The 25,219-nt window shown below is 46.7% G+C and overlaps 2 protein-coding genes across 2 annotated transcripts in view; both read right to left on the bottom strand.

Moving 5' to 3' along the window:
- The window catches only part of LOC136626863 (uncharacterized), a 49,868-nt gene extending 49,595 nt beyond the window's left edge, over window positions 1–273 (bottom strand). The window contains exon 1 of the mRNA XM_066601821.1: window positions 107–273. Coding sequence (XP_066457918.1) covers window positions 107–263 — 157 coding nt within the window. The 5' untranslated portion in view covers window positions 264–273. The remainder of the gene's footprint in view (window positions 1–106) is intronic.
- Window positions 274–315: 42 nt separating this feature from the next.
- Window positions 316–25,219, bottom strand: part of LOC136627222 (uncharacterized) — a 140,340-nt gene continuing 115,436 nt past the window's right edge. Inside the window, exons 5-10 of the mRNA XM_066602152.1 lie at window positions 18,055–18,246; window positions 16,249–16,440; window positions 9,302–9,493; window positions 7,373–7,564; window positions 1,741–1,932; window positions 316–365 (exon numbers count right to left, since the gene is read on the bottom strand). Of these exons, the coding sequence (XP_066458249.1) occupies window positions 316–365; window positions 1,741–1,932; window positions 7,373–7,564; window positions 9,302–9,493; window positions 16,249–16,440; window positions 18,055–18,246 (1,010 nt within the window). The remainder of the gene's footprint in view (window positions 366–1,740; window positions 1,933–7,372; window positions 7,565–9,301; window positions 9,494–16,248; window positions 16,441–18,054; window positions 18,247–25,219) is intronic.

The following is a 25,219-nucleotide window of genomic DNA, read 5'->3' as shown; positions in this document are numbered from 1 at the left end:
TGTCTCTGCTTGCTCTAAGTTTGGCAGAAGGAGGTAATAGTTTTACCTTAATTTATAAAAGGCATAAAATGCTAGAAAGTATTAAAGCTCCTGAGTCCGCCCTCACCAGTACAATGATCGCCATCCGCTGGGGACAGGAGGAACTGCCCGGACTCCTCCCGACACTGCAGTGTGATATTCTTCTCCCTATATCCCATCTGACAGGAGACGACCACAGAACTGTTCACTAAGATCTCCGTGAAGTTCTCCGGGAAATCCACCATATGCGTCCACGGAGAGGCTTTACGGCAAACACCTGGGAGGAGAAAGATGTGATCAGACGAGGAAGGAAGACGAGGCACAGAGCACAGGAGGAAGGCACTTCTCTTTGAAACGAGGAGCACAAGGAAAAAGATTTAGTATGTAGTTCAAAGGGCGCCGTACATTTGTATGAGCGCTTGCTAGTGATGACTGTATATGTCTATATGTAGTGAGCTCCCCCTAATGGTGGCTGTATATATCTGTATGTAGTGAGCTCTCTCTAGTGGTGGCTGTATATATCTGTATGTCATGAGCTCCCCCTAGTGGTGGCTGTATATATCTGTATGTAGTGAGCTCTCCCCACTGGTGGCTGTATATATCTGTATGTCATGAGCTCCCCTTGGTGGTGGCTGTATATATCTGTATGTAGTGAGCTCCCCCTAGTGGTGGCTGTATATATCTGTATGTAGTTAGCTCCCCTTAGTGGTGGATGCATATATCTGTATATAGTGAGCTCCCCCTAGTGCTGGCTGTATATACCTGTGTGTAGTGAGCTCCCCCTAGTGCTGGCTGTATATATCTGTATATATAGTGAGCTCCCCTAGTGGTGGATGTATATATCTGTATGTAGTGAGCTCCCCCTAGTGGTGGCTGTATATGCCTGTATGTAGTTAGCTCCCCTTAGTGGTGGATGTATATATCTGTATGTAGTGAGCTCCCCCTAGTGCTGGCTGTATATACCTGTATGTAGTTAGCTCCCCCTAGTGGTGGCTGTATATATCTGTATGTAGTGAGCTCCCTCTAGTGGTGGCTGTATATATTTGTATGTAGTGAGCTCCCCTAGTGGTGGATGTATATATCTGTATGAAGTGAGCTCCCCCTAGTGATGGCTGTATATATCTGCATGAGCGCTTGCTAGTGGTGGCTGTATATATCTATATGTAGTGAGCTCCCACGGGTGGTGGCTGTATATATCTGTATGTAGTGAGCTCCCCTTAGTGGTGGGTGTATATATCTGTATATAGTGAGCTCCCCCTAGTGCTGGCTGTATATACCTGTGTGTAGTGAGCTCCCCCTAGTGCTGGCTGTATATATCTGTATGTAGTGAGCTCTCTCTAGTGGTGGCTATATATATCTGTATGTCATGAGCACCCCCTAGTGGTGGCTGTATATATCTGTATGTAGTGAGCTCCCCCTAGTGCTGGCTGTATATATCTCTATGTAGTGAGCTCTCCCCAGTGGTGGCTGTATATATCTGTATGTCATGAGCTCCCCCTAGTGGTGGCTGTATATATCTGTATGTAGTGAGCTCCCCCTAGTGGTGGCTGTATATATCTGTATGTACTGAGCTTCCCCTAGTACTGGCTGTATATATAGGTATGTAGTGAGCTCCCCCTAGTGGTGCCTGTATATCTGCATGGATAATATACAGTACGTAATACTGATTAACCAAAAAATTGCTGAATTATTCTGCAGAGAAAATACAAGAGCAGAACCCACCGACACAAGGGGTGTCGCCATCCGCTGGGGACAGCAGGAACTGCCCGGACTTCTCCCGACACTGCAGTGTGATATTTTTCTCCCTATATCCCGTCTGACAGGAGACGACCACAGAACTGTTCACTGAGATCTCCGTGAAGTACTTTGGGAAATCCAACATATGCGTCCACGGAGAGGCTTTACGGCAAACACCTGGCAACAGAAAGATGTGATCAGACGAGGGAGGAAGACGAGGCGCAGAACACAGGAGGCAGGGATATTTTTCTCTTTGAAACGAGGAGCACAAGGAGAAAGTTTTATTATGGAGTTCAATGGGCTGTCCATCTGTATGAGCGCTTGCTAGTAGTGACTGTATATATCTGTATGTAGTGAGCTCCCCCTAGTGGTGGCTGTATATATCTGTTTGTAGTGAGCTCCCCCTAGTGGTGGCTGTATACATCTGTATGAGCGCCTGCTAGTGCTGGCTGTATACATAGTAACAACGTATGTAAGGCTGAATGAAGACAATGTCCATCTAGTTCAGCCTGTTTATCCTCCTGTGTTGTTGATCCAGAGGAAGACAAAAAAAATCCCCAAGAGGCAGGAGCCAATTCGCCGTTTTAGTGGAAAAATTCCTTCCCGACTCCCTAATGGCAATCAGACTGCTCCCTGGATCAACCCCTAATAGTTCCTACCTGCCTGTATACCCGGATTAACAATAACCTAAGATTTACAGTATATCCTGTAATATCCTTCCGCTCCAGAAAGACATCCAGTCCCTCTTAAACTCCTCTATGGATTTTGCCATCACCACATCCTCAGGCAGAGAGTTCCACAGTCTCACTGCTCTTACAGTAAAGAACCCCCTTTTGTGTTGGTGATGAAACCTACTTTCCTCTAATCGTAGCGGATGTCCTCTTGTTACCGTCGCAGTCCTGGGTGTAAACAGATCATGGGAGAGATCCTTGTATTGTCCCCTCATGGATTTATACAGAGTTATTTGGTTGCCCCTTAGCCGTCTTTTTTCCGGGGTGAATAATCCCAGTTTTGGTGCCTCTCTGGGTATTCCAGTCCTCTCATTCCATGTATTAGTTTAGTTGCCCCTCTTTGAACCCCCTCCAGCACTGTAACATCTTTCCTGAGCACCGGTGACCAGAATTGTACGCAGTATTCCATGTGAGGCCTGACAAGTGCCTTATATAGTGGGAGGATAATGTTCTCGCCCCTCGCCCCTATACCTCTTTTACTGCACCCCAAGACTTTATTAGCTTTTGCAGCAGCTGATTGGCATTGGTTACTCCAGTTTAGCCTACAGCCCACTAGTACCCCCAGATCTTTTCCCTAGCAGTACCCCATTTAGTGTATATTGGTGACATCCGTTTCTCCCGCTCATGTGCAGAACCTTACATTTATCAACACTGAACTTCATTTTCCATTTTTCTGCCCAAGCCCCCGGCTTATCTCCGTCCGTTTGTAGCCGCACATTGTCCTCCGTTGTATTATTATATTGTATAATTTTGAATCATCTGTAAATATTGATATTTTACTATGCAGCCCCTCTATCAGGTCATTGATAAATATAATGAACAGAAGAAGGCCTAATACTGAATCCTGTGGCCCCCGCAAGCAACAGTGGCCCAATCAGAGTATGTACTATTTATTACCCCCAAATGCTTTGTATATAGCTGTATGTAGTGAGCTCCCCCTAGTGGTGGCTGTATATATATGTATATAGTGAGCTCCCCGTAGTGGTGGCTGTATATATCTGTATGTAGTGAGCAGTCCCTAGTGGTGGCTATATATATCTGTATGTAGTGAGCTCCCCTAGTGGTGGCTGTTATATATATATCTGTATGTAGTGAGGTCCCCCTAGTGGTGGCTGTATATATCAGTATGTAGTGAGCTCCCCCTACTGGTGGCTGTATATATCTGTATGTAGTGAGCGCCCTCTAGTGGTGGCTGTATATATCTGTATGTAGTGAGCAGTCCCTAGTGGTGACTATTTATATATCTGTATGTAGTGAGCTCCCCTAGTGGCGGCTGTATATATATGTATGTAGTGAGCTCCTCCTAGTGATGGCTGTATATATATATGTATGTAGTGAGCTCCCCCTAGGGGTGGCTGTATATATCTGTATGTAGTGAGCTCCCCCTAGTGGTGGCTGTATTTATCTGTATGTAGTGAGCTCCCCCTAGTAATGTCTGTATATATCTGTATGTAGTGAACTCCTCCTAGTGGTGGCTGTATATATGTGTATATAGTGAGCTCCCCCTAGTGGTGACAGTATATATCTGTATGTAGTGAGCACCCCCTAGTGGTGGCTGTATATAAGTGTGTGTACTGAGCTCCTCCTAGTGTTGGCTCTATATATCTGTATGTAGTGAGCTCCCCCTAGTGGCGGCTGTATTGGCTGTATATATCTGTATGTAGTGAGCTCTCCCTAGTGGTGGCTGTATATTTCTGTATACAGTGAGCTCCCCCTAGTAAGGTCTGTATATATCTGTATGTAGTGAGCTCCCCCTAGTCGTGGCCGTATATATCTGTATGTAGCGAGCACCCCCTAGTGGTGGCTGTATATTTTTGTGCGTAGTGAGCTCCCCCTAGTGGTGTCTGCATATATCTGTATGTAGTGAGCTCCCCCTAGTCGTGGCCGTATATATCTGTATGTAGTGAGCTCCCCTAGTGGTGGCTGTATATATCTGTATGTAGTGAGCTCCCCCTAGGGGTGGCTGTATATATCTGTATGTAGTGAGCTTCCCCTAGTAATGTCTATATATATCTGTATGTAGTGAGCTCCCCCAAGTGGTGGCCGTATATATATGTATGTAGTGAGCACCCCCTAGTGGTGGCTGTATATATCTGTGTGTAGTGAGCTCCTCCAACTGGTGGCTCTATATATCTGTATGTAGTGAGCTCCCCCTAGTGGCGGCTGTATTGGCTGTATATATCTTTCTGTATTGAGCTCCCACTAGTGTTGGCCATATATTTCTGTATGTAGTGAGCTCCCCCCCAGTGGTGGCCGTATATATCTGTATGTAGTGAGCTCCCTCTAGAGCTGGTTGTATATTTCTGTATACAGTGAGCTCCCCCTAGTGGTGGCTGTATATATATGTAGGTAGTGAGCTCCTCCTAGTGATAGCTATATATTTCTGTATACAGTGAGCTCCCCCTAGTGGTGGCTGTATATGTCTGTGTGTAGTGAGCTCCCACTAGTGCTGGCCAAATATTTCTGTATGTAGTGAGCTCCCCCTAGTGGTGTCTGTATATATCTGTATGTAGTGAACTCCCTCTAGTGGTGGCTGACTATATCTGTATGTAGTGAGCTCCCTCTAGTGTTGGCGGCATATATCTGTATGTAGTGATCTCCTCCTAGTGGTGGCCGTATATATCTGTATGTAGTGAGGTCCTCCTAGTGGTGGCTGTATATATTTGTATGTAGTAAGCTCCCCTTAGTGGTGGCTGTATATATCTGTATGTAGTGAGCTCCCTATAGTGGTGGATGTATATATATGTATGTAGTGAGCTCCCCCTAGTGGTGGCTGTATATATCAGTATGTAGTGAGCTCCCTCTAGTGCTGGCTGTATATATCTGTATGTAGTGAGCTCCCCCTAGTAATGTCTGTATATATCTGTATGTAGTGAGCTCCCCCTAGTGGTGGCCGTATATATTTGTATGTAGTGAGCAGCCCCTAGTGGTGGCTGTATATATCTGTGTGTAGTGAGCTCCTCCTAGTGTTGGCTCTATATATCTGTATGTAGTGAGCTCCCCCTAGTGGCGGCTGTATTGGCTGTATATATATATGTCTGTAGTGAGCTCCCACTAGTGTTGGCCTTATATTTCTGTATGTAGTGAGCTCCCCCCAGTGGTGGTCATATATATCTGTATGTAGTGAGCTCCCTCTAGAGGTGGTTGTATATTTCTGTATACAGTAAGCTCCCCCTAGTCGTGGCTGTATATATATGTATGTAGTAAGCTCCTCCTAGTGATAGCTTTATATTTCTGTATACAGTGAGCTCCCCCTAGTGGTGGCTGTATATATCAGCGTGTAGTGAGCTCCCGCTAGTGTTGGCCATAAATTTCTGTATGTAGTGAGCTCCCCTAGTGGTGTCTGTATATATCTGTATGTAGTGAGCTCCCTCTAGTGGTGGCTGTATATATCTGTATGCAGTGAGCTCCCTCTAGTGTTGGCGGCATATATCTGTATGTTGTGAGCTCCTCCTAGTGGTGGCTGTATATATCTGTATGTAGTGAGCTCCCCCTAGTGCTGGCTGTATATATCTGTATGTAGTGAGCTCCTCCTAGTGGTGGCTGTATATATCTGTATGTAGTGAGCTCCTCCTAGTGTTGGCTGTATATATTTGTATGTAGTGAGCTCCCCTTAGTGGTGGCTGAATATATCTGTACGTAGTGAGCTCCCTATTGTGGTGGCTGTATATATATGTATGTAGTGAGCTTCCTATAGTGGTGGCTGCATTTATCTGTATGTAGTGAGCTCCCTCTAGTGGTGGCTGTATATATCTGTATGTAGTGAGCTCCCCCTAGTGGTGGTTGTATATATCTGAATATAGTGAGCTCCCCCTAGTGTTGGCTGTATATATCTGTAAGTAGTGAGCTACCCCTTATGGTGGCTGTATATATCTGTATGTAGTGAGCTCCCCCTAGTGGTGGCTGTGTATAGCTGTATGTAATGAGCTCCCACTTGTGGTGGCTGTATATATCTGAATATAGTGAGCTCCCCCTAGTGTTGGCTGTATATATCTGTATGTAGTGATCTCCCCCTTATGGTGGCTGTATATATCTGTATATAGTGAGCTCCCCCTAGTGGTGGCTGTATATATCTGTGTGTAGTGAGCTCCCTCTAGTGGTGGCTGTATATATCTGTATGCAGTGAGCTCCTCCTAGTGATGGCTGTATATATATGTATGCAGGGAGCTCTCCCTAGTGGTTGCTGTATATATCTGTATGTAGTGACCTTCTCCTGGTGTTGGCTGTATATATCTGTTTGAAATGAGCTCCCCCTAGTGGTGGCCGTATATATCTGTATGCAGCGAGCTCCCCCTAGTGGTGGCTGTATAGATCTGTATGTAGTGAGCTCCCCCTGGTGGTGACTGTATATATCTGTATGTAGTGAACTCCCTCTAGTGGTGGCTGTATATATCAGTATGTAGTGAGCTCCCCCTAGTAGTGGCTGTATAGATTTGTATGTAGTGAGCTCCCCCTAGTGGTGGTTGTATATATCTGTATACAGTGAGCTCCTCCTAGTGGTAGCTGTATAGATCTGTATATAGTGAGCTCTCCCTAGTGGTGGCTGTATATATCTGTATGTCATGAGCTCTCCCTAGTGTTGGCTGTATATATCTGTGTGTAGTGAGCTCACCCTAGTGGTGGCTGTATATATCTGTATGTCATGAGCTCCCCCTAGTGGTGGCTGTATATGTCTGTATGTAGAGAGCTCCCTCTAGTGGTGGCTGTATATATGTGTATGTAGTTTGCTCCCTCTAGTGGTGGCTGTATATATCTGTATGTAGTGAGCTCCCTCTAGTGGTGGCTGTATATATATATATATGCATGGATAATATACAGTACATAATACTGATGAACCAAAAAATTGCTAAATTATTCTGCAGAAAAAATACAAGAGCAGAACCCACCGACACAAGGGGTGTCGCCATCCGCTGGGGACAGGAGGAACTGCCCGGACTTCTCCCGGCACTGAAGTGTGATATTCTTCTCCCTATATCCCGTCTGACAGGAGACGACCACAGAACTGTTCACTAAGATCTCCGTGAAGTACTTCGGGAAATCCACCATATGCGTCCACGGAGAGCCTTTATGGCAAACACCTGGCAAGAGAAAGATGTAATCAGACGAGGGGGATAGACGAGGCACAGAACACGGGAGGAAGGCACATTTTTCTCTTTGACATAAATGTAGAAGCAGGAGCTCAAGGAGACAGATTCATTATAGAGTTCAATTGAAGCCGTGTATATCTGTATGAGCTACCCCTTGTGGTGGCTGTATATATCTGTATATAGTTAGCTCCCCCTAGTGGCGTCTGTATTGGCTGTATATATCTGTGTGTAGTGAGCTCCCACTAGCGGTGGCTGTATATATCTGTGTGTAGTGTGCTCCTCCTAGTGGTGGCTGTATATATCTGTGTGTAGTGAGCTCCTCCTAGTGGTGGCTGTATATATCTGTATGTCGAGAGCTCCCTCTAGTGGTGGCTGTATATATCTGTGTGTAGTGAGCTCCTACTAGTGGTGGCTGTATATATCTGTATGTAGTGAGCTCCCCTAGTGGTGGCTGTATGTATCTATATGTAGGGAGCTCTCCGTAATTGTGTCTGTATATATCTGTATGTAGTGAGCTCCCCCTAGTGGTGGCTGTATATATTTGTATGCAGTGAGCTCTGCCTAGTGGTGCCCTTATATATCTGTATGCAGTGAGCTTCTCCTAGGGGTGGCTGTATATATCTGTTTGTAGTGAGCTACCTCTAGTGGTGGCTGTATATATGTGTATGTAATGAGCTCTGCCTTGTGGTGGCTATATATATATCTATATGCAGGGAGCTCTCCCTAGTGGTTGCTGTATATATCTGTATGTAGTGATCTCCCCCTATCTGCATATGTCTGTATGCAATGAGCTCCCCATAGTGGTGACCATATATATCTATATGTAGCGAGCTCCCCCTTGTTGCTGCTGTATATTTCTGTATATAGTGAGCTCACCCTAGTGGTGGCTGTATGTATCTGTATGTAGTGAGCTCTCCCTGGTGGTGTCTGTATATATTTATATGTAGTGAGGTCCCTCTAGTGGTGGCTGTATATATCTGTATGTAGTGGCCGTATATATCTGTATGAAGTGAGCTCCTCCTAGTGGTGGTTGTATATATCTGTATGTAGTGAGCTCCCCCTAGTGGTGGCTGTATATATCTGTATTCAATGAGTTCTACCTTGTGGTGGCTGTATATATCTGTATGTAGCGAGCTCCCCCTTGTGGTGGCTGTATATATCTGTATACAATGAGCTCACTCTAGTGGCGACTGTATATATCTGTATGTAGTGAGCTCCTCCTGGTGATGTCTGCATATATCTGTATGTAGTGTGCTTCCCCCAGTGGTGGCTGTATAGATCTGTTTCTAGTGAGCTCCCCCTAGTGGTGGCTGTATATATCTGTATGCAGGGAGCTCTCCCTAGTGGTTGCTGTATATCTGTATGAAGTGAGCTCCCCCTAGTGGTGGCTGTATACATCTGTATGTAGTGAGCTCCCTCTAGTGATGGCTGTATTTATCTGTATGCAGTGAGCGCCCCCTAGTGGTGGCTGTATATATCTGTATGTAGTGAGCTCCCTCTAGTGATGGCTGTATTTATCTGTATGCAGTGAGCGCCCCCTAGTGGTGACTGTATTTATCTGTATGTAGAGAGCTCCCCCTAGTGGTGTCTATATATATCTGTATCTAGTGAGCTCCCGCTAGTGGTGGCTGTATATATATATCTGCATGGATAATAACAGTAAATAATACTGATGAACCAAAAAATTGCTGAATTATTCTGCAGAAAAAATACAAGAGCAGAACCCACCGACACAAGGGGTGTCGCCATCCGCTGGGGACAGGAGGAACTGCCCGGACTTCTCCCGACACTGCAGTGTGATATTCTTCTCCCTATATCCCGTCTGACAGGAGACGACCACAGAACTCTTCACTGAGATCTCCGTGAAGTTCTCCGGGAAATCCACCATATGCGTCCACGGAGAGGCTTTACGGCAAACACCTGGCAAGAGAAAGAAGTGATCAGACGAGGGAGGAAGACGAGGCACAGAACACAGCAGGAAGGGATCTTTTTCTCTTTGACATATATGTAGGAGCAGGAGCTGAAGGAGACAGATTCATGATAGCATTCAGTGGGAGCTGTATACATCTGTATGAACTTCCTCTTGTGGTGGCTGCATATATCCGCATCTAGTGAGCTCCCTCTAGTGGTGGCTGTATATACCTGTATGTAATGAGCTTCCTCTAGTAGTATCTGTATATATCTGTATGTAGTGAGCTCCCTCTAGTGGTGACTGTATATATCTGTATGTAATGAGCTTCCTCTAATAGTGTCTGTATATATCTGTATGTAGTGAGCTCCCTCTAGTGGTGACTGTATATATCTGTATGCAGTAAGCTCCCTCTAGTGGTTACTGCATATATCTGTATGTAGTGAGCTCCCTCTAGTGGTGTCTGTATATATCTGTCTGTAGTGAGCTCCCTTTAACGGTTGCTGCATATATCTATATGTAGTGAGGTCCCTCTAGTGGTGACTGTATATATCTGTATGTACTGAGCTCCCTCTAGTGGTGGCTGTATATATCTGTATGTAGTGAGCTCCCCCTAGTGGTGGCTGTATATATCTGTATGTAGTTAGCTCCCCCTAGTGGTTGCCATATGTATCTGTATGTAGTGAGCTCCCCCTAGTGGTGGCTTTAAATATCTACATGTAGTGAGCTCCCCCTAGTGCTGGCTGTATATATCTGTATGTAGTGAGCTCCCCCTAGTGGTGGCTGTATACATCTGTATGTAGTGAGCTCCCTCTAGTGGTGGCTGTATATATATATATATATATATATATATATATATATATATATATATATATATATATATATATATATATATCTGTATGTAGTGAGCTCTCCCTAGTGGTGACTATATATATGTATGTAGTGAGCTCCCCCTAGTGCTGGCTTTATATATATATATATATATATATATATATATATATGCATGGATAATATACAGTACATAATACTGATGAATAGAGATGAGCGAACGTGTTCTTCCGAGCTTGATATTCGTGCGAATATTAGGGTGTTCGGGATGTTCGTTACTCGTAACGAACACCATGCGGTGTTCTGGTTACTTTCAGTTTCCTCTCTGAGAAGTTAGCGCGCTTTTCTGGCCAATTGAAAGACAGGGAAGGCATTACAACTTCCCCCTGTGACGTTCAAGCCCTATACCACCCCCCTGCTGTGAGTGGCTGGGGCGATCAGATGTCACCCGAGTATAAAAGTCGGCCCCTCCCGCGGCTCGCCACACATGCCGTGTGAGTTAGCTGAGGGAAAGTACTATCGTGCTGGAGCTGCTGTAGGGAGAGCATTAGGAGTCAGTGTAGGCTTCAAGAACCCCAACGGTCCTTCTCAGGGCCACATCTACCTGTGTGCAGGCTGCTGCTAGCAGTGTTTTTTCTTCTTCTCAAAATCGGCAGTGCAGAGCATTGCACCCGGCATTAGGGACAGAAGTCGTGTATAGGCAGCGAGTGTGTCAGGAGTGAGTGTAGCCTTCAAGAACCTCAACGGTCCTTTCTAGGGCCAAATTTAAGCGTGTGCAGTACTGTGCTGGCTGCTGTTAGCAGTGTTGCATATTTTTTTTTTTCTAAAAATCGTCTGTGCAGAGCATTGCACCCTCCATTGATACTGCAGGGACAGAATTGTGTAGGCAGGGCCACAACACAGTTATTATTCATTGAATATACGCAGTGGGGCTCTCCCTTTGCAAAAAAGGAAAATAAATTATATTTGGCCTGCCTGTGTCAGTCCTAAGGTCTCCGTGTACGTGTGTGCTGCGTGGAGAACGTACAAAAATCAGACGCAACCAGCTACGGTTTACTGCAGGCTTGCGCCATTGTCTTTCCTGACTGGCAAATACCTGCTCTGCCAGAGTTAATAACTCTGCTACACTAAAGTTGTGTGACACTTTTTCAGGGCCACACCACAGTTATTAAACGTATTGTTCATTGAATATCCGCAGTGGGGCCCTCCCTTTGCAAAAAAGCGAAAAAATTATATTTGGCCTGCAGGCTTGCGCCAATTTCTTTCCTGCCTGGGAAATCAAATCACTGGTAAAACAGCATGCTGAGGGGTAGGGGTAGGCCTAGAGGATGTGGACACGGCCGAGGACGCGGAGGGCCAAGTGAAGGTGTGGGCACAGGCCGAGCCAGTGCGGTGGCCAGGGGTAGAGGCAGGGCCAGACCGAATAATCCACCAACTGTTTCCCAAAGCGCCCCCTCGCGCCATGCCACCCTGCACAGGTCAAGGTGCTCTACGGTGTGGCAGTTTTTCACAGAGACGCCTGACGACCGACGAACAGTGGTGTGCAACCTTTGTCGCGCCAAGATCAGCTGGGGAGGCACCACCAACAGCATGCGCAGGCATATGATGGCCAAGCACCCCACAAGGTGGGACGATGCCCGTTCACCGCCTCCGGTTTGCACCACTGCCTCTCCCCCTGTGCCCCAACCTGCCACTGAGATCCAACCCCCCTCTGAGGACACAGGCACTACCGTCTCCTGGCCTGCACCCACACCCTCACCTCCGCTGTCCTCGGCCCCATCCAGCAATGGCTCTCAGCGCAGCATCCAGACGTCGCTAGTGCCACAGTTTGATCGCAAGCGCAAGTACGACGCCACGCACCCGCACGCTCAAGCGTTAAACATGCACATTGCCAAATTGATGAGCCTGGAGATGCTGCCGTATAGGCTTGTGGAAACGGAGGCTTTCAAAAGCATGATGGCGGCGGCGGCCCCGCGCTACTCGGTACCCAGTCGCCACTACTTTTCCCGATGTGCCGTCCCAGCCCTGCACGACCACGTCTCCCGCAACATTGTACGCGCCCTCACCAACGCGGTTACTGCCAAGGTCCACTTAACAACAGACACGTGGACAAGCACAGGCGGGCAGGGCCACTATATCTCCCTGACGGCACATTGGGTGAATTTAGTGGAGGCTGGGACAGAGTCAGAGCCTGGGACCGCTCACGTCCTACCCACCCCCAGAATTGCGGGCCACAGCTCGGTGGTGGTATCTGCGGCGGTGTATGCTTCCTCCACTAAAGCACCTTCCTCCTCCTCCAACGCAACCTCTGTCTCGCAATCAAGATGTGTCAGCAGTACGTCGCCAGCAGTCGGTGGGCAAGCGTCAGCAGGCCGTGCTGAAACTACTCAGCTTAGGAGATAAGAGGCACACGGCCCACGAACTGCTGCAGGGTCTGACAGAGCAGACCGACCGCTGGCTTGCGCCGCTGAGCCTCCAACCGGGCATGGTCGTGTGTGTGACAACGGCCGTAAGCTGGTGGCGGCTCTGCAGCTCGGCAGCCTAACGCACGTGCCATGCCTGGCCCATGTCTTTAATTTGGTGGTTCAGCACTTTCTGAAAAGCTACCCCCACTTGTCATACCTGCTCGGAAAGGTGTGCCGGCTCTGCGCACATTTCTGCAAATCCAACACGCACGCTGCCACCCTGCGGACACTGCAACATCGGTTTAATCTGCCAGTGCACCGACTGCTGTGCGACGTGCCCACACAGTGGAACTCTACGCTCCACATGTTGGCTAGGCTCTATGAGCAGCGTAGAGCTATAGTGGAATACCAACTCCAACTTGCGCGGCGCAGTGGGAGTCAGCCTCCTCAATTATTTACAGAAGAGTGGGCCTGGTTGGCAGACATCTGCCAGGTCCTTGGAACATTTGAGGAGTCTACCCAGGTGGTGAGCGGCGATGCTGCAATCATTAGCGTCACCATTCCTCTGCTATGCATCTTGAGAAGTTCCCTGCAAAGCATAAAGGCAGCTGCTTTGCGCTCGGAAACAGAGCCGGGGGAAGACAGTATGTCGCTGGATAGTCAGAGCACCCGCCTGTCTATATCTCAGCGCGTTGAGGAGGAGCATGAGGAGGATGAGGAGGAGGGGGAAGAGACAGCTTGGCCCACTGCTGAGGGTACAGATGCTGCTGGGCTGTCATCCTTTCAGCGTGTATGGCCTGAGGAAGAGGAAGAGGAGGAGGAGGAGGATCCTGAAAGTGATCTTCCTAGTGAGGACAGCCATGTGTTGCGTACAGGTACTCTGGCACACATGGCGGACTTCATGTTAGGATGCCTTTCTCGTGACCCTCGCGTTACACGCATTCTGGCAACTACAGATTACTGGGTGTACACACTGCTCGACCCACGGTATTAGGAGAACTTTTCCACTCTGATTCCCGAAGAGGAAAGGGGTTCGAGAGTGATGCTATACCACAGGGCGCTGGTGGACAAACTGATGGTAAACTTCCCATCCGACAGCGCTAGTGGCAGAAGGCGCAGTTCCGAGGGCCAGGTAGCAGGGGAGGCGCAGAGATCAGGCAGCATGTACAGCGCAGGCAGGGGAACATTCTCCAAGGCCTTTGCCAGCATTATGGCTCCCCACCAAGACTGTATCACCGCTCCCCAGTCAAGGCTGAGTCGGCGGGAGCACTGTAAAAGGATGGTGAGGGAGTACGTAGCCGATCGCACGACCGTCCTCCGTGACGCCTCTGCCCCCTACAACTACTGGGTGTCGAAGCTGGACACGTGGCCTGAACTCGCGCTGTATGCCCTGGAGGTGCTTGCTTGTCCTGCGGCTAGCGTCTTGTCAGAGAGTGTGTTTAGTGTGGCTGGGCGTATCATCACGGATAAGCGTACCCACCTGTCAACCGACAGTGCCGACAGGCTTACACTCATCAAGATGAACAAAGCCTGGATTTCCCCAGACTTCTCTTCTCCACCAGCGGACAGCAGCGATACGTAAGCAATACGTATTATGCACCCGCGGATGGAAGCATCGTTCTCTCTCACCATCCAAAACGGGGACATTTCTGCTTCATCAATCTGTGTCTAATATTCCTCCTCCTCCTCCTGCTCCTCCTCCTGAAACCTCACGTAATCACGCTGAACGGGCAATTTTTCTTAGGGCCACAAGGCTCACTCATAATTTTTCTAAACAATTTTTATACGTTTCAATGCTCTTAAAAGCGTTGGAACTTTAACTTGAACCAATTTTTCGTTAAACTGGGCTGCCTCCAGGCCTAGATACCACTTGAGCCACATTAACCAAAGCGATTAATGGGTTTCACCTGCCCTCTTGGTTGGCTATGGCCAATTTTTTGGATGTACATTAGTACTGTTGATACAGCAATTTTTGTGGGCCCTCGCCTACAGTGTAATCAAATGAATTTTTAGCCCACCTGCATTACAGCTGACGTTACATCAGCTGTGTTGGGCACTGCAATGGGATATATTTATGTACCGCCGCTGGCTTCCTGGCACCCACCCATGCTGTGGGTCCACAGGGAATTATAAACGCATCTGTTTCCACTTGTAAAGAACCCCAGTCAGACTGGGGCATGCAGTGTGGGCCGAAGCCCACCTGTATTAAGCACGACATTACTACCTCAGCTGTGTTGGGCAATGCAATGGGATATTTCTATGTACCGCCTGTGGCTTCCTGGCACCCACCCATGCTGTGGGTCCACAGGGAATTATAAATGCATCTGTTTCCACTTGTAAAGAACCCCAGTCTGACTGGGGCATGCAGTGTGGGCCGAAGCCCACCTGCATTAAACATGACATTACCTCAGCTGTGATGGGCAATGCAATGGGATATTTTTATGTACCGCTGGTGGGTTCCAGGGAGCCACTCATGCTGTAGGTGCACACGGAGTTTAACCTACATGTGTCCACTTGTAAAGAATCCCAGTCTGACTGGGGCATGCAGTGTGGGCCGAAGCCCACCTGTATTAAGCACGACATTACTACCTCAGCTGTGTTGGGCAATGCAATGGGATATTTTTATGTACCGCCAGTGGGTTCCAGGGAGCCACCCATGCTGTGGGTTGACAGGGACTTCACAATAGGGAGTTGTACCTGCCTGTGTCTATGAATTAAAAACCGCGGTCTGACTGGGGCATGCAGACACCTTGACAGAATGAATAGTGTGTGGCACATAGGTTCCCCATTGCTATGCCCACGTGTGCAGCTCCTGATGGCGGTGGCACAGGATTCTATTTCTCATTGCTTCTGTACAGCATTGTGGGCTATCGCCCCGCCAATTTTAAAGAGGGTCGCTGCCTAGCCGTGCCAACCCTCTGCAGTGTGTGCCTGCGGTTCCTCCTCATGGCAGACGCACTTCTAAATAGACATGAGCGTGGTGTGGCATGAGGGCAGCTGAAGGCTGCGCAGGGACACTTTGGTGTGCGCTGTGGGGGGGAGGGGGGGCGGTTGGGCAGCATGTAACCCAGGAGAAGTGGCACGGATGCAGGCAGTGATTGTGCTTTGTTGGAGGTAGTGTGGTGCTTAGCTAAGGTATGCCATGCTAATGAGGGCTTTTCAGAAGTAAAAGTTGTTGGGGGGGGGGCACTCTTGCCGCTATTGTGGCTTAATAGTGGGACCTGTGAACTTGAGATGCAGCCCAACATGTAGCCCCTCGCCTGCCCCATCCATTGCTGTGTCGTTCCCATCACTTTCTTGAATTGCCCAGATTTTCACACAAGGAAACCTTAGCGAGCATCGGCGAAATACAAAAATGCTCGGGTCGCCCATTGACTTCAATGGGGTTCGTTGTTCGAAACGAACCCTCGAGCATCGCGAATAGTTCATCCCGAATAACGAGCACCCGAACATTTTGGTGTTCGCTCATCTCTACTGATGAACCAAGAAATTGCTGAATTATTCTGCAGAGAAAATACAAGAGCAGAACCCACCGACACAAGGGGTGTCGCCATCTGCTGGGGACAGGAGGAACTGCCCGGACTTCTCCCGACACTGTAGTGTGATATTCTTCTCCCTATATCCCGTCTGACAGGAGACGACCACAGAACTCCTCACTGAGATCTCCGTGAAGTTTTCCGGGAAATCCACCATATGCGTCCACGGAGAGGCTTTATGGCAAACACCTGGCAAGAGAAAGAAGTGATTAGACGAGTGAAGAAGACGAGGCACAGAACACGGGGGGAAGGCATTTCTCTTTGACATGAATGTAGCAGCAGGAGCTCAAGGGCACAGATTCATTATGGAGTTCAATGGGAGCCGTGTACATCTGTATGAGCGCCTGCTAGTGGTGGCTGTATATATCTGTATGTAGTGAGCTCCCCCTAGTGGTGGCTATATATATCTGTGTGTAGTGAGCTTTCCCTAGTGGTGGCTATATATATATCAGTATGTAGTGAGCTCCCTCTAGTGGTGGCTGTATATATCTGTATGTAGTGAGCTCCCCCTAGTGGTGGCTGTATATATCTGTATGTAGTGAGCTCCTTCTAGTGGTGGCTGTATATATCTGTATGTAGTGAGCTCCTTCTAGTGGTGGCTGTATATATCTGTATGTAGTGAGCTCCCCCTAGTGATGGCTGTATATATCTGTATGTAGTGAGCTCTACCTTGTGGGGGCTGTATATATCTGTATGTAGTGAGCTCCCCCTAGTGGTGGCTGTATATATCTGTATGTAGTGAGCTCCTCCTAGTGGTGGCTGTATATATCTGTATGTAGTGAGTTCCCACTAGTGGAGGCTGTATATATCTGTATGCAGGGAGCTCCTCCTAGTGGTGGCTGTATATATCTATATGTAGTGAGCTCCCGCTAGCGGTTACTGTATATTTCTGTATGTAGTGAGCTCCCCCTAGTGGCGGCTATATACATTTCTGTATGCAGTGAGCTCCCCCCCCCCCCCCCCGGAGTGGTGACTGTATATATCTGTATGTAGTGAGCTTCCCTAGTGCCGGCTGTTCAGTCTGTATATATCTGTATGTAGTGAGCTCTCCCTAGTGTTGGCTGTATATATCTGTATGCAGAGAGCTCCACCTAGTGGTGGCTGTGTATATCTGTATTTAGTGACTGTATATATCTGTATGTAGTGAGCTCCCTCTATTGGTGGCTGTATATATGTATGTAGTGAGCTTCCCCTTGTGGTGGCTGTATATATCAGTATGTAGTGAGCTTCCCTAGTGGTGGCTGTATATATCAGTATGTAGTGAGCTCCACCTTGTGGTGGCTGTATATATCTGTATACAGTGAGCTCCCCCTAGTGGTGGCTGTATATATTTGTATGTATGAGCACCCCTATTGGAGGCTATATATATCTGTATGTAGTGAGCTCCCTCTGATGTTGGCTGTATATATCTGTATGTAGAGAGCTCCCCCTAGTGGTGGCTGTATATACCTGAATGTAGTGAGCTCTCCCTAGTGGTGGCTGTATATATCTGTATGTAGTGAGCTCCCCCTAGTGGTGGCTGTATATGTCTGTATGTAGTGAGCTACCGCTAGTGGTGGCTGTATATATCTGTATGTAGTGAGCTCTCCCTAGTGGTGGCTGTGTATATCTGTATGTAGTGAGCTCTCCCTAGTGGTGGCTGTATATATCTGTATGTAGTGAGCTCCCCCTAGTGGTGGCTGTATATGTCTGTATGTAGTGAGCTCCCTCTAGTGGTGGCTGTATATATATCTGCATGGATAATATACAGTACATAAAAATTGCTGAATTATTCTGCAGAAAAAATACAAGAGCAGAACCCACCGACACAAGGGGTGTCGCCATCCGCTGGGGACAGGAGGAACTGTCCGGACTTCTCCCGGCACTGCAGTGTGATATTCTTCTTTCTATATCCAGTCTGACAGGAGACGACCACAGAACTGTTCACTAAGATCTCTGTGAAGTACTTCGGGAAATCCACCATATGCGTCCACGGAGAGGCTTTACGACAAACACCTAGCAAAAGAAAGAAGTGATCGGATGAGGGGCGAAGACGAGGCGCAGAACACGGGAGGAAGGCATTTCTCTGTGACATGAATGTAGCAGCAGGAGCTAAAAGGGACAGATTCATTATGGAGTTCAATGGGAGCTGTATACATCTGTATGTAGTGAGCTCCCCCTAGTGGTGGCTGTATATATATGTGTGTAGTGAGCTCTACCTTGTGGTGGCTGTATATATCAGTATGCAGCGAGCTCCCCCTAGTGGTGGCTGTATATATCTGTATGTAGTGAGCTCTACCTTGTGGAGGCTGTATATATCTGCATGTAGTGAGCTCTTTCTTGTGGTGGCTGTATATTTCTGTATGTAGTGAGCTCCCCCTAGTGGTGGCTGTATATATCTGTATGTAGTGAGCTCCCCTTAGTGGTGGCTGTATATATATGTAAGTAGTGAGCTCCCTCTAGTGGTGGTTGTATATATCTGTGTGTAGTGAGCTCTACCTTGTGGTGGCTGTATATATCAGTATGCAGCGAGCTTCCCCTAGTGTTGGCTGTATATATCTGTATGTAGGGAGCTCCTCCTAGTGGTGGCTGTATATATCTGTATATAGTGAGCTCTCCCTAGTGGTGGCTGTATATATCTGTATGTAGTGAGCTCCCCCTAGTGGTGGCTGTTTATATCTGTATGTAGTGAGCTCTACCTTGTGGTGGCTGCATATATCTGTATGCAGCGAGCTTCCCCTAGTGGAGGCTGTATATATCTGTATGTAGTGAGCTCTACCTTGTGGAGGCTGTATATATCTGTATGTAGTGAGCTCCTCCTATTGGTGGCCGTATATATCTGTTTGTAGTGAGCTCCCCCTAGTGGTGGCTGTATATATCTGTATGTAGTGAGCTCTCCCTCGGAGTGGCTGTATATATCTGTATGTAGTGAGTTTCCCCTAGTGGTGGCTGTTTATATCTGTATGTAGTGAGCTCTACCTAGTGGTGGCTGTATATATCTGTATGCAGGGAGCTCTCCCGAGTGGTGGCTGTATATATCTGTACGTAGTGAGTTTCCCTTAGTGGTGGCTGTTTATATCTGTATGTAGTGAGCTCTACCTTGTGGTGGCTGTATATATCTGTATGTAGTGAGCTCCCCCTAGTGGTGGCTGTGTATATCTGTATGTAGTTAGCTCCCCCTAGTGGCGGCTGTATTGGCTGTATATATCTGTGTGTAGCGAGCTCCCCTAGTGGTGGCTGTATATATCTGTGTGTATTGAGCTCCCCCTAGTGGTGGTTGTGTATAGCTGTATGTAGTGAGCTCTTCCTAGTGGTAGCTGCATATATCTGTATGTAGTGAGCTCCCACTAGTGGTGGCTGTATATATCTGTATGAAGTGAGCTCCAATTAGTGCTAACAGTATTTATGTGTATCTAGTGAGCTCCCTCTAGTGGTTACTGAATATATTTGTATGCAGTGAGCTCCCCTTAGTGGTGGCTGCATATATCTGTATGTAGTGAGCTCCCCCTAGTGGTGGCTGTAAATATCTGTATACAGTGCGCGCCTCCTAGTGGTGGTTGTATATATCTGTATGTAGTGAGCTCCCCCTAGTGTTGGCTGTATATATCTGCATACAGTGAGTTCCCTCTAGTGGGTACTATATATATTTTTATGCAGTGAGCTCCCCCTAGTGGTGGCTGCAGGCTGCCTGAATTTTGTGACCCTCCCAATGGTGGCTGTATGTATCTGTATGCAGTGAGCTCCCCCTAGTGGTGGCTGTATATATATCTGTATGTAGTAAGCTCCCCCTACTGGTGGCTGTTATATATATATATATATATATATATATATATATATATATATATATATATATATATGTATGTAGCGAGCTCCCCTAGCGATGGCTGTATATACCTGTATGCAGTGTGCTCTCCCCCTTGTGGTGGCTGTATATATATATATATATATATGTTTGTAGTGAGCTCCCCCTACTGGTTGCTGTATATATCTGTGTGTAGTGAGCTCCCACTAACGGAGTCTGAAGATATCTCTATTTAGTGAGCTCCCCCTAGCGGTGGCTGTATATATCTGTATGTAGTGAGCTCCCACTAGTGGTGGCTGTATATATCTGTATGTAGTGAGCTCCCCCTAGTAGTGGATGTATATATCTGTATGTAGTGAGCTCCCCCTAGTGGTGGCTGTATATATCTGTATGTAGTGAGCTCCCCCTATTGGTGGCTGTTAATATCTGTATGTAGTGAGCTCCCACTAGTGGTGGCTGTGTATAGCTGTATGTAGTGAGCTCCCCCTAGTGGTGGCTGTATATATCTGTATACAGTGAGCTCCTCCTAGTGGTGGCTGTATATATCTGTTTGTACTGAGCTCCCCTTAGTGGTGGCTGTATATATCTGCATACAGTGAGTTCCCTCTAGTGGGTACTATATATTTGTATGCAGTGAGCTCCCCCTAGTGGTGGCTGCAGGCTGCCTGAATTTTTATTGTATTTACCCCTCTTTTACTGTAAGTTGTCAGTTAAATAATATAGCTGCGCTCCACACATTGTGTAATTAGGGGGGTTTAGTTATACAATCACAGGCGTACATACCATAGAGACAGACTATGCTGCAGCTATGGGGCCCATGGAGTGATGAGGCACAGCGATGTTTGCTACTAACCCTATTTCTACTGGCCGGGTGGAGCCAATGCAGGACTACATTCTCCAGAGGGGGTTTGGATAACCTAGAGGGCCGTGAAATGGGTGGGGGAAGTTTAGATGTATGAATGCAGGCTGCAGTGTAAAGCATGGAGGTTTTCTTTCAGGGTGTTAATTGTAGATCTGCACTATGAGAATGTGGTAAAAAGGCTTAAAATACCAAAAAAATAATAAAGTTCTTGAGGCGCCCTCACCGACACAATAATCACTATGGCTCCGCGGGGACAGGACGAACCCCCCGGACTTCTCTCTACACTGCAGCATGATATTCTTCTTCTTGTACCGCCCCTGGCAGGGCACCTCCACCACTCTGGAAACCTCAAGCTCTGTGAATCCCGATGGGAAATCCACGATATCCGTCCATGGATTGGTCACCTGACAGGCGCCTGGAGCAAAGGAAGAACGTACAGATGAAGTCAGCAGCATTGGACGGAGGATCTGCCTGATCACTCTTACTGTTCACAGGGATCCGGTTGTTGATCTAATTCTCATATTACCAACAATCCTTTGCAGCTCAGACATCTCCTCCCTGTTAATAGATGGAGAGCTGCTGCACAGTAATCTCCGCTCTGTGATAGGGTTACATAGTGATCCCCGCCGCACTCACCTGGCAGGACTGTCACCGTCACCATGTGCATGTTGTCCCACGCATTTCTCTCTATCCCGCAGTAATAGTAGTCGGCATCGTAGTATCCCACGTCCTTTATCGTTACAGTGAAGCTTCGATAGTACGGATTGTCCTTGATGATTAATCTTCTACTGGCGACCTCTTCACTGCCTTTTGTCCTTATCTGCTCGTCACAATATCTGGAGCTCTCCCCTTTACACCAGTATTTAATGTAATGCTGAAATCCGTCATCATACACACAGCGCACGGTCAGGCGGCCCCCGACGCGGACTGACACTCTACTGGGGCCAGTCAGACACCAAATACCTATAATGCAACAGAACAAAGGTCTTACTGTGCATCATAAGCCATATAATAGGTTATATCAAATGATAATGAAATAACTCTGTTGACCCCACCCACTAGTGATAATGAAGTGACTCTACTAACCCCACCCACTTTAAAAGTGAGGTGGCTATGCTAACCACACCAACTAGTGATAATAAGAAGACTCTGCTGACCGCACCGCCTACTGATAATGAGATGACTCTGCCGACTTCACTCACTAGTTGTTACGATCAGGTGGAGGTTTGTAGTCTCTTGTTGCAATAAGTGCGGGTCGATAGCGTGGTCAGAGAGAGCTCAGAGGTTAGTACATGGGTAGTATTGGTTCTGGTACAATAAGAGCAGTCAGGTAGCGTAGTCAGAGAGAAGCCAGAGGTCAGTTCACAGAAACAGCAAGTGTAGTGAGAGGAGTTGGTAGCGGAGCTTGACTAAGGGGCTGAGAGCACACTAATCTTACAAGGGAAGGAGGTACAAGGCCAGGCTTAAATATTGAGTCCAGTCAAGGAACAGGGTGGAGCCAATCACACAAACAGGAACGGGGTAAGGAGCAAGGACAGGATTCAGCAAAGGAGCTATCCAGAATGCTTCAATAGCCCATTAGGGAGAGGCACCGCCAGGAGTACAGGAGCTTCTGGGTCAGAGTCCTGACACTAGTAATAAGGAGACGACTCTGCTGATCCCACCCACTAATGTTAATGATAGGCATTTGTTGACCCCACCCACTTTGATAATGAGATGACTCTGCTGACCCCACCCACTGACAATAATGCAATAACCCTCTGACTAATGTTAATGAGATTACTGACCTCACACTCTATATATGAGGTAACTCTGCTGACACCGCCCACTAATGATAATGAGGTGACTCCGCTGACCCCTCCCTTCCTTGTATCAATGAGATGACTCTTCTGAGCCCACCCACAAGTGATAATGAAAGGACTTATCTGACCCAAATATAAGCTTGCAATAAACGTTGTTGGTGCCATTTCCGCATCATTTGCTGTTTATGTGCAATAATCTAATGACGCAGTCTCTCACACCCGCTAGTATTTACATTTTTAACCCTCTTCTGGAAAGCTAACATGTGAAATGGTTGGGCAGGAAATGCCATTCTATTTTATGTTCTCTATTGGCCAGTGCAAAAACTGCAAGATTTCTAAATAGTCTTCCAAAAAAAATTCCCCCAAATTTGTGGATAATAACAGGATGTAATAAGGTCCCATTTCCTGGTAATTTCCCCATAACAGCTGCTGAGATTTGTGGATAATAACAGGATGTAATAAGGTCCCATTTCCTGGTAATTTCCCCATAACAGCTGCTGAGATTTGTGGAGAACTCAACTAAAGGTAAGCTGAAAAATTCTCCTGTAATAGAACGCCATAAAAGGCCTGAGTGCACATACTCCCAGCCTACAATGTGTGCATGTGTTATACACAGAATGGGCACCGCTATGGGTACCTCGTATGGCCCAGACATTCACCCGATGCACACAATATGTTTGAACCAACAAACAGGATTTATGTTTAGCCTGTTTTATATAGATTTGTCACTTGTGATCTCTCATCAGGATGGCTTGAGGATGGGCACTGCTGTGGGGTTCTATCCCGCCCCTGCACCCAGGTGAAGCGAGTCTGTAGGCACAGTAGATCTGAGTATCTGTATTTTGCACCCATCTTACAGCAGATATTCTAGTGTTGGGGATAAGTTCAGTTCTATAGTTTCCATAGAGAAATTATATGAAAGTCAATTGCAGGTTGAGCAGAGAGCAGCCGCCTGACATCAAACGTACAAAGAGGAATATTCTGACTATTAAAGGGGTTGTCCAGTCACAATTAACATTTTAGAATTAGAGTCAAAAGCGTTAACACAATAAAACAAATGGTACTTACCCTCTTCGGCCCCGAAGACCCAGCTCTACAGATGGGCGATTCTCCTGGTTTCTGTTGACAGCATATGTCAGGTGACTGCTGCCTGCCAATCAGAGTCCAGAGCATCACTTTGGGCAAACCATTCTTATAGCATTAGCGCTCACATCCCAGACGCCATCATGCTAGGAGTTCCGATTAGTGTCCCTGTGGCCTCAGATTGGCAGGCAACGGCCACCTGACTTCCACTGTCAATAGAGACCATGAGATCAATGAGCTGCAGTGCTGAGGAGGGTAAGTACCTTTTCATTATTGTTTCATCATTGGCTCTCATGTTAAAAAGTTAATTTGTAACCCGACAACCACTTTAGCCCTTTAAGAACGCAGACTTTTCTTTTTCAGTTTTTCCTCCCCATTTTCAAGAAAATTATAACTCTTATTTATCCATCGCCGACGCTGCTTGTTGATTTTTGCCGGCCGTTGCATCTTTCAATGATACTATATAATCTATATATATAAAGACGAAAGCCCTCACTGACTGACTCACTCACTGATTGACTCACTGACTGACTGTTCTCCAACTTCCCGATGTCGTAGAAGCATGAATTTTGGCACAAGCATAGATTATCTCCAAAATAGGAAAAGTAATTGGGTCCCCACTCGATTATTCTATTCTAGCGCAAAAGAATTAGCGTCGAAATTTAACGTACATAATCTAAATCTCTCACTTCCCAATGTCACAGAAACTTAAAATTTGGCACGGGCATTGAATATGTCATTAATAGGAAAAGTTAATAGGTCCCAACTCGATTATTCAATTCTATGCGCAAAAGAATTTGCGTCCAAATTTTACGTACGGAATCTAATTCTCTCACTTCCCGGTGTAATAGAAACTCGAAATTTGGCACAAGCATTGATTATGTCATAAATAGGAAAAGCTAATGGGTCCCAACTTGATTATTTAATTCTATCCGCAAAAGAATTAGCGTCCAAATTTTACGCACGGAATGTAATTTTCTCACTTTCCGGTGTAATAGAAACGTGAAATTTGGCACGAGCATTGATTATGTCATAAATAGGAAAAGCTAATGGGTTCCAACTCGATTATTCAATTCTATGCGCAAAAGAATTAGCGTCCAAATCTTACGTACGGAATCTAATTTTTTTCACTTTCTGGTGTCACAGAAAAGGGAAATTTGTCACGAGCATTGATTATGTCATAAATAGGAAAATTTAATGGGTCTCAACTCGATTATTCAATTCTATGTGCAAAAGAATTAGCGTCCAAATTTTACGTATGGAATCTAATTCTCTCACTTCCTGATGTCATTTTATATAAAGGAAACGTCGCATGGTTGCCTCCATGTGGTGTTTCCTGGGTAACGCAGAGAATTATGAAAAATGGTGAACATATGTTTTTCCTCAGTATCTCTAAAGTAACCACGACTTCATAAGATTTTCTGTGTGAACACCAGATAA

This window comes from Eleutherodactylus coqui, chromosome 5 (assembly GCF_035609145.1).
Source record: "Eleutherodactylus coqui strain aEleCoq1 chromosome 5, aEleCoq1.hap1, whole genome shotgun sequence".
In the NCBI taxonomy this organism is placed as follows: domain Eukaryota; kingdom Metazoa; phylum Chordata; class Amphibia; order Anura; family Eleutherodactylidae; genus Eleutherodactylus; species Eleutherodactylus coqui.
Note: the sequence above shows the minus strand (reverse complement) of the source record. Positions and strands in the feature narration are given on the sequence as shown.